General features: G+C 38.6%; 1 protein-coding gene across 5 annotated transcripts in view; it reads left to right on the top strand.

Moving 5' to 3' along the window:
• Window positions 1-14,526, top strand: part of LOC139747993 (uncharacterized) — a 585,795-nt gene that overhangs the window by 120,802 nt on the left and 450,467 nt on the right. For 4 of the 5 annotated variants that reach the window (XM_071660528.1, XM_071660529.1, XM_071660525.1 and 1 more), the window contains one exon: window positions 3,064-4,923. In XM_071660528.1, coding sequence (XP_071516629.1) covers window positions 4,782-4,923 — 142 coding nt within the window. In that variant the 5' untranslated portion in view covers window positions 3,064-4,781. The remainder of the gene's footprint in view (window positions 1-3,063; window positions 4,924-14,526) is intronic. The other variant, XM_071660527.1, reaches the window with a different exon arrangement.

Genomic DNA, 14,526 nt, shown 5'->3' with positions numbered 1-14,526 from the left:
CGCCTGCTGACATCATCACTATGCTCGTGACTGCTGTAAAATATTCTAATTCCGTCAATATGTGTTTAGGCATATCTTCCAGTAACAATATTTTGCCCCAGATACCTAGGAAGTATATATGTAATCTATCCAAGAGTGTGTGTGTGTGTGAGACCCCTGTTAGCCTGTGAGAGTTAATGTGTCCTCAAGAGTTAACCAGACCCGCCACCTGGAGGCTAGGTCAGGGGATCGACTTCGGGTCCTCATCATCCCCCCCACACTACCTTCTTCCAGTGCATGGAACACATCGTTGGAGATATAGATTATCCCAATTGTCTCTACTGGTGTCACGGAAAGATTTGTCCTCAGATGAGGCTTGTCACATGGTTTGGGCTGCGTGGTGACTGGGTCGTGAGGAGGTGGTTCAGCTTGAGACGAATTCCGTCAATACAGAAATGATCTCATCTATATCTTTAATATGGCCTAGAGCGGCTTGGCGAGTTACGTTGATTACAGACTCTGGAGCCTCCTGTTCCGTTGCGCTGAGTATGTCGTCGTGAAGGAGGTACCCCAAGTCAGCCAAGTCTGGTGTTATGGGAGTGACGGCGCTACTGTTCGTAGTCTTCAAGACGTGGTACCTGTCGTCTGCCGGCAATTGAGTAAGGGCAGATGGATGGTATGAGGCAAGGCCAAAATCTATCAAGTTGACCTCAGGCGGGAGTGAGAGATCGTGTGGGATAGTGACTACGATGTTTCCAGTGTGTAGGTCGTTGTGGTAGACACCAATGGCGTGTAGCTCTTTAACACGGAGGCAGACCTGAAGTCCGATGAGGCCTAGGTACTTGTCGGGAAGCTCGCGATCCAGGAGCAGGTCTCCGAGGGTGTCGGAACCAACGAAGGTTGTGAGAAGAGCTGGAGGATCGTCAGAGGTGGCCAGCAGTCGAGGAGCTCCTCCGGCTCCACTGACTTTTTCCAGAAAATAGGCCTCCAGCTCATACATCACAGGAGGTGCAACACTGAAAGTCTTTCCGACTTTAAGGACGGTGTCAGCGCCGTCCCATTTCACACGATAAGCCGTTCCGAAAGCACCTTCTCCAAGAAGTTCCCCAGTGGCAATAAGATATTCCACATCCAATTGGGAGAGATCCTTCCTGTAGCACATCTTGGAGATGAATGAGCCTAGAGCCCAGGAACGTGCTATATATATATACTTGAGATTATAGTGAAGATACGTATATAAATTAAGGTTTATTGGGATTGTAGTGAAGATACGTGTATTAATTTAGGTTTATTGGGATTGTAGTGAAGATACGTATATAAATTTAGATTTATTGGGATTGTAGTGAAGATACGTATATTTATTTAGGTTTATTGGGATTGTAGTGAAGATACGTATGTAAGTGTAGTGAAGATTCATTTTTCGAAGGTATAATGAAAATACGTTTGTCGTGGTCGAAATGGTTTAAGGGTTACTGAGGAGTGTAGTGAAGGTGTATTTGTCGAGGGTCTGATGAAGAAGCGTTTGTCGAGGGTGAAGCAAATTTAGGTTTATTGAGATTGTAGTGAAGATACGTATATAAATTTAGGTTTATTGGGATTGTAGTGAAGATACGTATATAAATTTAGATTTATTGGCATTGTAGTGAAGATACGTATATTTATTTAGGTTTATTGGCATTGTAGTGAAGATACGTATATAAGTGTAGTGAAGATTATTTTTCGAAGGTATTGTGAAAATACGTGTGTCGAGGTCGAAATGGTTTAAGTGTTACTAAGGGGTGTAGTGAAGGTGTATTTGTCGAGGGTCTTATGAAGAAGTGTTTGTCGAGGGTGAAGCAAATTTAGATTTATTGACATTGTAGTGAAGATACGTATTTCGAGGTTATAGTGAAGATATGTATTAATTTAAGTTTACTGAAAGTATAGTGTATCATTCTTTGTCATATTTTTTCGTTGTGGGTGTAGTAAAGATGCGTTTTGAGGATGAATTGAATTCAGATTTACTTAGTACGTAATTGTAACGACATTTTTCCATAACTCAATTGATAATTTGTTTAAGGTATAGTGAAGATGCGTTTGTTAAGAGAGTAGTGAAGATGCGTTTGTCAGCGGTGAAATGAATTTAGGTTTTTTGAGGGAAAGCTTGTGTGAGTATAGAATATTTGTATAAACAAAATATCATCCCTTCTCACAGGCTCTCACGTCAGGGGGCAGACACAAGTGAGAAGATAATGTTCTGCTCAGAGCTGATGGTTGACTTCCCTCTCGTTCACAACGTACATATACGTACATACTGGCTTTTCATGTAGAGACTATAAGAGTAATATTGAATGATGATGAATTTATGTATTCAGTGCTATACTACACCTCTCTATGTGTCTGTATACGTCAGTAGGTGCTTGGGTATATGACAAAGCTGCTGATTTTCTTCTTTTTCAGCATCTGTCTGTGTCTCTGTTGATGTGTAAGCGTTAGGGGCTGGGACATTACTGCTTCTTGGTAACACAACATACGCTACAGTGTAAGGTTACACACACACACACACACACACACACACACACACACACACACACACACACACTTTATACATGGGTCTCGGTACCAAATGGCTGCCGAACTTATAGTTATTGTCATACACTGCAAACCTCATGATGTATTTATTAGGTCCTCGTTTGCCTTCATGATAACAACGTTTCTTGTGCTCTCTGTTTCTGACGTTTTGCAGTTGTTTTCTATATTAGGTTCCCTGTTCTTCACTTTGTTATTTGTTTTATGTCTCGTCACTTTGCAGCTTTCTGTGTGTGTGTGTGTGTGTGTGTGTGTGTGTGTGTGTGTGAGAGAGAGAGAGAGAGAGAGAGAGAGAGAGAGAGAGAGAGAGAGAGAGAGACAGAGAGAGAGAGAGAGAGAGAGAGAGAGAGAGAGAGAGAGAGAGAGAGAGAGAGAGAACATTTATTCTCAATTTTTTCATCTGATTTTATTTGAAGTTAATCTGATTAATATCTATTGTTAATCTCGTGTAATTATCTATCCGACAGAGGTCTCATACTAACCTTATATATCTTCTCTCCGTCTCCTTCTCCCCAGCAGGAGCGCCACCACCCAACGGAAGATCCCTCAGCAGCAACGGGAAATGAAGTGATGACTTAAAGAACTGGGCACGAACCCTGGAACGAGAGATGGGTAGATGGAGGAGTGTTCCAGTATACAGTGTCTTTAGTTCTGGTTATTTGGGTAACAGTAAACGTGGACTTCCAGTCTATAATGGAGAGCCGTGGGTGAGGAAGTCTACATACATATTACCTGGGCAAGTGTGAACACTCAGACAACCTGAACTTGAGTTTTTGTCCTTTTTCTTTTTCTTTAAAGATATTTTTCTCGTCACAATGGGGAGGCATAGAGCCCAGAGTTATGAAATAGCCTGGAAAACGTTTGCTGAGAAAATGCAATGAAGATAGCGGGCGTCTACAAGAGTGTGGTTCACAACTGCGCCCGAAAATAGACAGGGAATAGGACGCTGTGCGCTCCGTCAGTAGGGAGGGAGGGTGTGTGCTCCCAAGGGCCCACGCGCACACACACACACACACACACACACACACACACACACACACAAGTCATGGTCACTTCCATACAAACACATATCATGACTTATTCACAAACATGAAAACTCGTGACCTAAGCATGAATACGTAGGTACATGGGTTAAAACACACAGTGAAATACCTCTCAGTCACACCAGCTCGTAACAGGTATTTGATATTCGTGTGGACACGAACCCTCGTACTAAAGTTCATATGGCAACACGAACACTAACTCGGTCCTTCTTACATGCAGTAGCCCCATCTTCATGAAGATCTTTACAGAATCATGCATTACCATGACTACATAGCAAGCCAAATGGAGGAAAAGAATAGCATTTGGTGATGATTATTTTTATCCCACCGTCACGACCCCACATATCCTATTGTTAGACGGGACCATATCGTAACTCTGTTCTCTTGGGAACTCGTCTGTTTCCTGAGTCTCATAAGATCATCAATAGAATAAATCATAACCTTTACAACTCAATAGTTTTCCTTCTAGAACATTTGCAGAATTGAAACTCCATGAACTGAGAGATCTCCCAGTACAAAATCAGTTATAGATTTTTTACAACCCATTTAATGATACCTCAAAGAATCATATAACACAACGAATAACATAACCCAGGTTTTGCAGCAAGATAGAACCCCCTCATCACAAAGACACATCTGTAACTACAACCCAAGTCATCACATAACAACAGCTATATTATACAACATCCTGATACAAGACCTACAACTAGTGACAACCATGACATTCTAATAGAAAATAGACAATTGGAACTCAAACTCAGATCCATAGCTCCCCTGTGACTTGCAACGCACACCCAACATTCAACATCCAGTTTGCCCCTTTGACTCGTGGTGCTCGCTCATCTCGTTGCAACGACCAGCGTACAGTCTCTGGCTTGTGATCGTCATACTGCAACATCTGTGTCACTGACCCAGGAAACCTCTGCAACAGCAGGAGTAGCAGCAGCACAGCAGCACAGCAGCGGTAACGAAGACCTCACCACCCCGGACTCACCGTTCTCCTCCAGCAATAGAGACCATCCTCGCTACCTCCTTAACTAGAAGGTGCTCATCTAGACGCAACGATCGTCCCACTAAACCTCACCCATGGCGCTCACCCAACAACAGCAGCAGCTTCGTTCATCTCACTGGCCCTGAGTCACGGTACTGATCGAACGCCGGCAACCGTCTCGCTCTCCTCTGCCACCGGAGATGTGGTTGTCAGGGGACAACAGGGAGAGAGACTGGAGGTGTCTGGTATGGGCTTGTGTCTACATACTGGCCAGCCTCGTCCTGCCGAAGAGTGCTGGTGGATTCATCACGCCCGCTGCAGCTGCCGAAGAAGATGACTGGGGTAAGTACAGATTCTCTCTTGTGTTTACTATTTCTTCTCCTTGTGAACACGACTTTTCTTTGTGCCAGGAATATTAAGCATTTGTTTGTAGGAGTTTGAAGACCATTTCTTATATTACGTATGTAAAGGAAGATTAAAAAGAGTTTACATGTATACATGTTGCTGTCGCAGCGATTGTATGATATGATGCAAATTACCGAGAAAGATACGATGACGATTATTCAGAATAACTTAGACATGACATGAACCCGTTTCAGCAGATGATAATTCAGACTTAACCCTCAAAAAAATGTAAAGCCTTGCATTTTTGAAATTAAAGCGTATGCAGTGTTCCAAGGATAAAGGAATCTTGGATGTATCAGTAAACATTTCGTCTCCTGACCAAACTGAGGAGCCGTTTAAAGAACCTGTTAAAAGTTAGGATTCATCGTAAGAAATGGTTCATTGGTATTTAGTCGATGATACACTGATCTGTATGTTGGTACTGTAACCACGTCTTGAGTAACCTGTTCATTATGAACGAGTCAAAATAGACATGAGTGATCCAGGTGTTCATGCGACCGATGCTAGTGTTAAAAGACAAGTTATATGAAGAAAGACTAAAGGAAGAGATCGTATTTCTTTACTTAAGCCAACGTGTCATAATTACTCAATAGAAATCTTTAACTTATTCTCAATATTCCATAAGATAGGTGTAGATGAGCAGTTGAAATACATACAAAACTGATTAACAGATGAATTTGTCTACTGCATGAAGAGATGAGATTTCACGGTCGTTTAGTAAAATTCCTTTTCTCAAGTAGAGTCGCTGTACACAGATATAAACGTCGAGTATGCTGTCCTTTGAGATGAGAGAGTCTGGGAAGCGAGTCAGTTGTTCGCCGATGATACAGTACTGGCGGCAGATTCGAGGGAGAAACTGCAGAAGTTGGTGACTAAGTTTGGAGCTACGTGTGAAAGGAGGAAGTTGAGAATATATGCAAATAAAAGCAAGGTTATTAGGGTTAGCAGGGTTGACGGACAAGTAAGTTGGAGTGTGAGTTTGGAGAAAAATTGGACGAGGTTAAGTGCTTTAGATACCTGAGAGAGGACATGGCGGCGAAGGGATCAATGGAAGTGGAAGTGAATCATAAGATGGGTGAGGGAGTGAATGTTCTGGGAGCAGTGAAGAATGTTTGGAAAGAGAGGTTTGTTATCTTCGTCTGTTTCCTGGCGCTACCTCGCTGCCGCAGGAAACAGCGATTAAGTATTATAGTAATATATATCCTTCCTTTCCTTCATACCATTCGCCACCTCCCGCATCAGCGAGGTAGCGTTAAGAACAGAGGACTAGGCCTTTGAGGGAATATCCTCACCTGGCCCCCTTCTCTGTTCCTTCTTTTGGAAAATCAAAAAAAATGAGAGGGGAGGATTTCCAGCCCCCCCGCTCCCTTCCCTTTTAGTCGCCTTCTACGACACGCAGGGAATGCGTGGGAAGTATTCTTTCTCCCCTATCCCTAGGGATAAGTAATATATATATATATATATATATATATATATATATATATATATATATATATATATATATATATATATATATATATATATATATATATACTGCCAATGAGGGTGTACTCACCCTGTCTTTCTCTCTTTACATGTTGTCGATCAGATGTATTAAGAATATACCAGGCACGTGTAGGTATCCAATAATCATATCAACGGTAGGTGAGGTGTGTGTGTGTTGTGGTTGGTGGTGGAGATTTTTTCGAACAGTATCTGAAGAGAAAATGTTTTTTGTTTTTTCCCCAGCATGAATATGGGTAGTGTGTTGATAGAAATCCCTTCTACTTACCTTCCCTGGTGATATACGTCAAGTTATAATTCTCCTCTTGTGACATGTAACACCTGACTCTCGCACGCAGAGTGAACATTCATCACAATTATTTCTAATTAGCTTACAAGATTGGTTAGAATATTTGTGTTTTGCTTTCGAGCAAGGGTCTCTGTATTGCCTCTCTCTCTTCTCCTTTTAATGTCCTATTTTAAGAGTTCCTTTTCGTGTTAGAGGAAATTCAGAGTGAGAATAAAATATTTCACACGTAAATCGCTGGATAAACTGGCATTTTGGATGAACAAACACTTTTAAGATTTCAGGGAATTTTGAAAATGTCATATTAAATGTAGAGAGAAACATTTGTACATATTTTCTCATACAGATCTTCCCAAGTGAATCGTTTCAGTCAGACAAGATGGTACCTTCAAGAATGTTACAGAATTACCATAAAACATTTCAGTCAATTGACTTCAGGTTACGGTATGAATAGAACACGGGTCTTTTAACATTGTTTATGCCTTTAGTTTATTTATTGTTGTGATTGTCTCTTTGTATTATTGTTTACATTTACGTTCTTGGAAGATTTTTACAATATATATATATATATATATATATATATATATATATATATATATATATATATATATATATATATATATATATATATATATATCTTTCTTCTTTCATACTATTCGCCATTTCCCGCATTAGCGAGGTTGCGTTAAGAACAAAGGACTGGACCTTTGAGGGAATATCCTCAAAGGGCCCCCTTCTCTGTCCCTTCTTTTGGAAAATTAAAAAAAACGAGAGGGGAGGATTTCCAGCCCCCCGCTCCCTTCCCTTTTAGTCGCCTTCTACGACATGCAGGGAATACGTGGGAAGTATTCTTTCTCCCCTATCCCCAGGGATATATATACATATATATATATATATATATATATATATATATATATATATATATATATATATATATATATATATATATATATATTGGAAAGGATCACAATTTTGCGCATGATCAAGATATTCCTATGAGTCCACAGGGAAAATGAAACACGAAAAGCTCCCAAGTGCACCCCGCGCAACAACCACATCACCAGGGGAGACACAAGAGAGAAACACAACAGTCAGCTGATATACATCGAACAGACGAAAGAAAGAAGAAAATATATATATATATATATATATATATATATATATATATATATATATATATATATATATATATATATATATATATATATATATTTTCTTCTTTCTTTTAAACTATTCGCCATTTTCCGCGTTAGCGAGGTAGCGTTAAGAACAGAGGACTGGGCCTTTGTGGAACATCCTCACCTGGCCCCTTCTCTGTTCCTTCTTTTAGAAAAAAAAAAGAAAAAAGGATGCAGTCTGTCTTTACGGGGCTCCTGCATCAACCATGAAGTCCGGCCATGTCCACTGGGCGAGACTATAGTTTATAAAACGTAGCCATGTGTACACCTCTGTGTGAGGAGAGTAAGGAGCAATTGAGTTTTAAGCGTTCCGATGTCTTCATTGTCGTAATTGCCTCGTGGGCATGAAGGGTCTCAGGTTATGTTGAAACGGTGTTTGTAGTGTTGTAGTGATCAGGTGATGTCCAGAGCATAAGCGGGAGAGTGTGACTCGCGTTTATCTGGGGAGTGTAGTTTCTGATGGCTGTATGTCTGGTAGGGTGGAGTCCAAAACTGAGTTGTTTGGGCGGTTGTTTAGTGTTCGTCTGCTAATTTCAGTGTTATATTTGTTGTGCATGAGGGGAATCTATGAGTATAGATTGCTGAAGTGTGAGGCAGGAGTAAGCTTCTCATTTATGCTCTGGGGATAGTGGTTAGTTATGGAGTTAGGTGCATAGGAGGGGGTCTGTTGCGGTTGTAAAGAGAATGAGTGCTAAGTGTGTTGAGGTGGGTTTACCCTGGGAGGGTCTTTGTTTTCTTGTGTAGGCGTTGAGTGTTTGTGATTGCTAGTTAGCCTGTGGTTATTCTGGGTGATCAGTTTCGTAAAGTTTGTAGCTTTGTTATATTTACTTTTAGGAGGATGGACATCCAGACAGGTGAGGCGTAGTTTGAAGTGGAGCGAGTGAATTCTTTGTCGAGGATGTTAAAGAATTCTTTTTCTTGTCCAAATCTGTTGCCAGCTAGTGTTCTGGTGGTCATTATAATTCGTGTGTTGCTTCTGTGCTTCTGATTTTGCTTTGGGCACTTCTCATGGTACGTGTTGTGTATACCTGTAGAACCTCACAACTCATAACTATGAGTTAGCAGTGACGTGATGACGACGTGGTGTCTGTGGTTGTCTGTGGTTGCTAAATAATATGTAAGCTAAGTAGAAGAGTAAACAACAGCATAGTTTCAATACCTCTTCACACTAAGGAACAAAGAAGTTTCTATGGAGCCTGGAGGTATGGGAGATGCACAGCCACAAACTGATAAATATTTTGATACGGACGGCTCCTGTAGGTATGTTATCTCAGATCAGCATTAATGATGTATATTCTTGTGACTGTGATATGTTTAGGTCACTTACCTTTTGCTAATGTAGAGTTACTCTCATAAGCCTTGTGGTCTAGCAGCTTGTATATGATCATGATAACATAAACACCTCACTTTGTCATAGAAAAACTTGTGCAATAAGCACGAAAAAGATTTGTGTAGTTTAAACACTGTCTCTTCTGTATGGCGGTGTGGACGAGATATCTACATTACGTGGAGGCTAGGCAATCAAACTAAGTCAACAGACTCTTGTGTTTTCCAGTCAAGGCTTTAGGAATGGAGCAACGAGCTATCCAAGCTTAGCCAAGGGTCTTATATCAGCGTATAGTCATTACCTGGGGAGTGTGCCTGGCACCTCTGAAAACACACTATAGGGCGTTAATACGACTGTCAGTACCAGAGCTATTTCGACACCTTGGGGGGTGGAGGCTCGGGAGGTGGAGGGTTGTGAAATCAGTTATGAAATGATGGTACGGGAGGGGGAAGCCTGGAGAGGTGGCAGGAGGGAAAGTGTAGACTGGAGAAAATGAGATAGAGAAGTTTGACGTTGCAAGTTGGATGTTGGGGATGTGGATGCTCAGGATGTAGCAGCTAGGGGTCAGGATGTGTAGGATTAGGATGTAGTGGTTTAGGACTAAGGTGTCTGGATGATTGTGGTGTGTGAAGTGTGAGAACGAGAGACAGATGAAGTGGGTTCCCAGCAAGTCATTCTTTAGGAGTGGCGTATAAAGATGTAGGACCTTCAGGTGGCAATTCTAGTCAAGGAGACGAGAATAGAAAATGAAATTGTTTAGAGTGTGCCCACTAGATAGGTGGTAGCTTGAGAATCATAAATGAGATGTGAAATAGTTGGGAAATGAGAGAAATGGGCATTTTTAGAAAATATTAATGCGGAAGGTCAGGTCTTCGAAGCGATCACATTCGAATGCAGTCAAAAAATATGGTATTTTTAAAATAGCATCTTTTTTTCAGTGGTCTGTTGATTATCAGCCATCGGTAGATAGACCATATTAAGGTCTGGTACAGTCTTAAGACCATATACGTCTGAGGTCTAAAGTCTTAACCTTTGCATAATACAAAGTCTATTGTCAGAAACTTTCTTATTGATGTCATGACATCCTTGTTTTGTGGAAGAGATGGTCAAGATCACAGAATGAACTTGGGTCACTTTGCAACTAAATTCCTTTGAGCAGGTCAGCTTCGAAGTTGTCTTCGTTCGAATTACATTCTTGAGGAATCGAACTGTTTAACTTGTTCGTTTCCAAAAAATCTATCACATTATAGTAGATTTTTCATTGGAATATATTCCCGCAATTATATAAGTGTTTATAACATTCATACATACACATGCTCATGTATACACATATGTATTTGTAGATGAAGGGAAAATCTATCATTAGATAACTATTGCAGACATCTGTCTTTCTATATATATCATCATCACACTACATTCGTAGTATAATGGGGTGGATCATGTACGTACAGGTCCCCAACACCGCTCACACACATTGTCAGTCCACACTCAGTGTGTGGAAAGGTTCCCCTGATATATCTCTCGTATACATAAAGTTAATACGTCAGGCGACACACAAACGCCTCTGTACATGCTACCACCATACAGAAATTCCTTCCATTGTATCTCACTCTTAGTCATTCTTCATGCATCTTCAACTGAAATGTCTCTAGCCCTAGTTATTTCTCTCACTGCCCCCGTCCATCTCCTGTGTGGTCAACCTATCTTCCTTTGTACCTTCTGAAACACTGCTATACGTTGTCTTAAGCACCTGAATAAGTCTTACTCTGATGATTGTTCGTAACTTAATTCTTTGTAATTTAACAAGTTTATAAGAAATTACATAGTATATATCATTATTGTGATTGTGCATCGAATTCATCATGGACATAGAATTCATCATCATGTCATATTTTGTGGTGTTTGCGAAGGTATCTGTCTTGCCAAATTGCTTAGCTGCCTGGCGTTACAGCTGAGGCTTGGCGCCGTTACTGTGGCAATTACCATACCAACCACAGCTTTTGCCTGTACTGACGAGTACAGTGCCTTAGCAGAGGATGCTAAGACTGACCTAGCATTAATAATATCATATGTATATGCAGAACCTTCACTTCACCGTGAAGAGGTACGTGTACAATCACCATCGGAAAGAGAAAATAAGAACAGTGAGTACTTTCGTTTATTACATCCTCAGAGGATGTAATAAACGAAAGTATTCTCTGTTTATATTTTCTCTTTCCAATGGTGATTGTACGTATATATATATATATATATATATATATATATATATATATATATATATATATATATATATATATATATATATATAAATTGGGCCAGGTGAGGGTATTCCCTCAAAGGCCCAGTCCTCTGTTCTTAATGCTACCTCGCTAACGCGGGAAATGGCGAATAGTTTAAAAAAAAAATATATATATATATATATATATATATATATATATATATATATATATATATATATATATATATATATATATATATATATATATATATATATATTCCCTGGGGATAGGGGAGAAAGAATACTTCCCACGTATTCCCTGCGTGTCGTAGAAGGCGACTAAAAGGGGAGGGAGCGGGGGGCTAGAAATCCTCCCCTCTCATTATTTTTTTTTTTTTTTTATTTTTCCAAAAGAAGGAACAGAGAAGGGGGCCAGGTGAGGATATTCCCTCAAAGGCCCAGTTCTCTGTTCTTAACGCTACCTCGCTAACGCGGGAAATGGCGAATAGTTTGAAAGAAAGAAAAAGATATATATATATATATATATATATATATATATATATATATATATATATATATATGTTCGACGTTAGTGAGGTAGCGCCAGGAACAGACGAAGTAAAGGCCTCATTCACTCACATCCATTCTCTAGTTGTCATGTGTAATGCACCGAAACCACAGCCATGTTTCCACATCCAGGCCCCACAGACCTCTCCATTGTTTTCCCCTTCCGCTTCACAAGCCCTGCTGGTTCATTCCACTGATAGCGCTGTGAAATACATGATAAACAAAGGATTAAGAAAAAAAGGCCGTTAGTTTATAAGTGTAGAAAAAGTTTCTGTTGATATGGAATATAACGAAACAAAAGACGTAATACAACGTTAATAACGCAGATGACCAAACCAAGAAGTGGATGAGTAGCAGATGTAATGACTGATTACTGAAGTGACAGAAGACAAATGTGTCCCAACTGAGAAGAAAAAAAAGAAAGATAAGAAATTTTGTTTCAGTGTAGAGAAGATAAGAAATTTTGTTTCACTGTACTGAAGAAAATAAGAAATTCTTTTCACTGTACTGAAGAAAATAAGAATTTCTGTTTCACTGTACTGAAGAAAATAAGAATTTCTGTTTCAGTATACTGAAGAAAATGAGAATTTCTGTTTCACTGTACAGAAGAAAATAAGAATTTCTGTTTCAGTATACTGAAGAAAATAAGAAATTCTGTTTCACTGTACAGAAGAAAATAAGAATTTCTGTTTCAGTATACTGAAGAAAATAAGAAATTCATGTTTCAGTGTACTGAAGAAAATAAGAAATTCCTGTTTCAGTATACTGAAGAAAATAAGAAATTCTGTTTCACTGTACAGAAGAAAATAAGAATTTCTGTTTCAGTGTACTTAAGAAAATAAGAATTTCTGTTTCAGTGTACAGAAGAAAATAAGAAATTCTGTTTCACTGTACTGAAGAAAATAAGAATTTCTGTTTCACTGTACAGAAGAAAATAAGAATTTCTGTTTCAGTATACTGAAGAAAATAAGAAATTCTGTTTCAGTATACTGAGGAAAATAAGGAATTCTGTTTCACTGTACTGAAGAATAAGAATTTCTGTTTCAGTATACTGAAGAAAATAAGGAATTCTGTTTCACTGTACTGAAGAATAAGAATTTCTGTTTCAGTATACTGAAGAAAATAAGGAATTCTGTTTCACTGTACTGAAGAATAAGAATTTCTGTTTTAGTATACTGAAGAATATAAGGAATTCTGTTTCACTGTACTGAAGAATAAGAATTTCTGTTTCAGTATACTGAAGAAAATAAGGAATTCTGTTTCACTGTACAGAAGAAAATGAGAATTTCTGTTTCACTGTACAGAAGAAAATAAGAATTTCTGTTTCACTGTACAGAAGAAAATAAGAATTTCTGTTTCAGTATACTGAGGAAAATAAGGAATTCTGTTTCACTGTACTGAAGAATAAGAATTTCTGTTTCAGTATACTGAAGAAAATAAGGAATTCTGTTTCACTGTACTGAAGAATAAGAATTTCTGTTTCTGTATACTGAAGAAAATAAGGAATTCTGTTTCACTGTACTGAAGAATAAGAATTTCTGTTTCAGTATACTGAAGAAAATAAGGAATTCTGTTTCACTGTACTGAAGAATAAGAATTTCTGTTTCAGTATACTGAAGAAAATAAAGAATATTGTTTCACTGTACTGAAGAATAAGAATTTCTGTTTCAGTATACTGAAGAAAATAAGGAATTCTGTTTCACTGTACTGAAGAATAAGAATTTTTGTTTCAGTATACTGAAGAAAATAAAGAATTCTGTTTCACTGTACTGAAGAATAAGAATTTCTGTTTCAGTATACTGAAGAAAATAAGGAATTCTGTTTCACTGTACTGAAGAATTAAGAATTTTTGTTTTAGTATATTGAAGAAAATAAGGAATTCTGTTTCACTGTACTGAAGAATAAGAATTTCTGTTTCAGTATACTGAAGAAAATAAGGAATTCTGTTTCACTGTACTGAAGAATAAGAATTTCTGTTTCAGTATACTGAAGAAAATAAGGAATTCTGTTTCACTGTACTGAAGAATAAGAATTTCTGTTTCAGTATACTGAAGAAAATAAAGAATTCTGTTTCACTGTACTGAAGAATAAGAATTTCTGTTTCAGTATACTGAAGAAAATAAGGAATTCTGTTTCACTGCACTGAAGAATAAGAATTTCTGTTTCAGTATACTGAAGAAAATAAGGAATTCTGTTTCACTGTACTGAAGAATAAGAATTTCTGTTTCAGTATACTGAAGAAAATAAGGAATTCTGTTTCACTGTACTGAAGAATAAGAATTTCTGTTTCAGTATACTGAAGAAAATAAGAAATTCTGTTTCAGTGTACTGAAGAAAATAAGAATTTCTGTTTCAGTGTACAGAAGAAAATAAGGAATTCTGTTTCACTGTACTGAAGAATAAGAATTTCTGTTTCAGTGTACTGAAGAAAATAAGGAATTCTGTTTCACTGTACTGAAGA

The sequence above is a fragment of the Panulirus ornatus genome, chromosome 71, assembly GCF_036320965.1.
Source record: "Panulirus ornatus isolate Po-2019 chromosome 71, ASM3632096v1, whole genome shotgun sequence".
In the NCBI taxonomy this organism is placed as follows: domain Eukaryota; kingdom Metazoa; phylum Arthropoda; class Malacostraca; order Decapoda; family Palinuridae; genus Panulirus; species Panulirus ornatus.
This window is presented reverse-complemented; position numbering and strand designations above follow the sequence as displayed.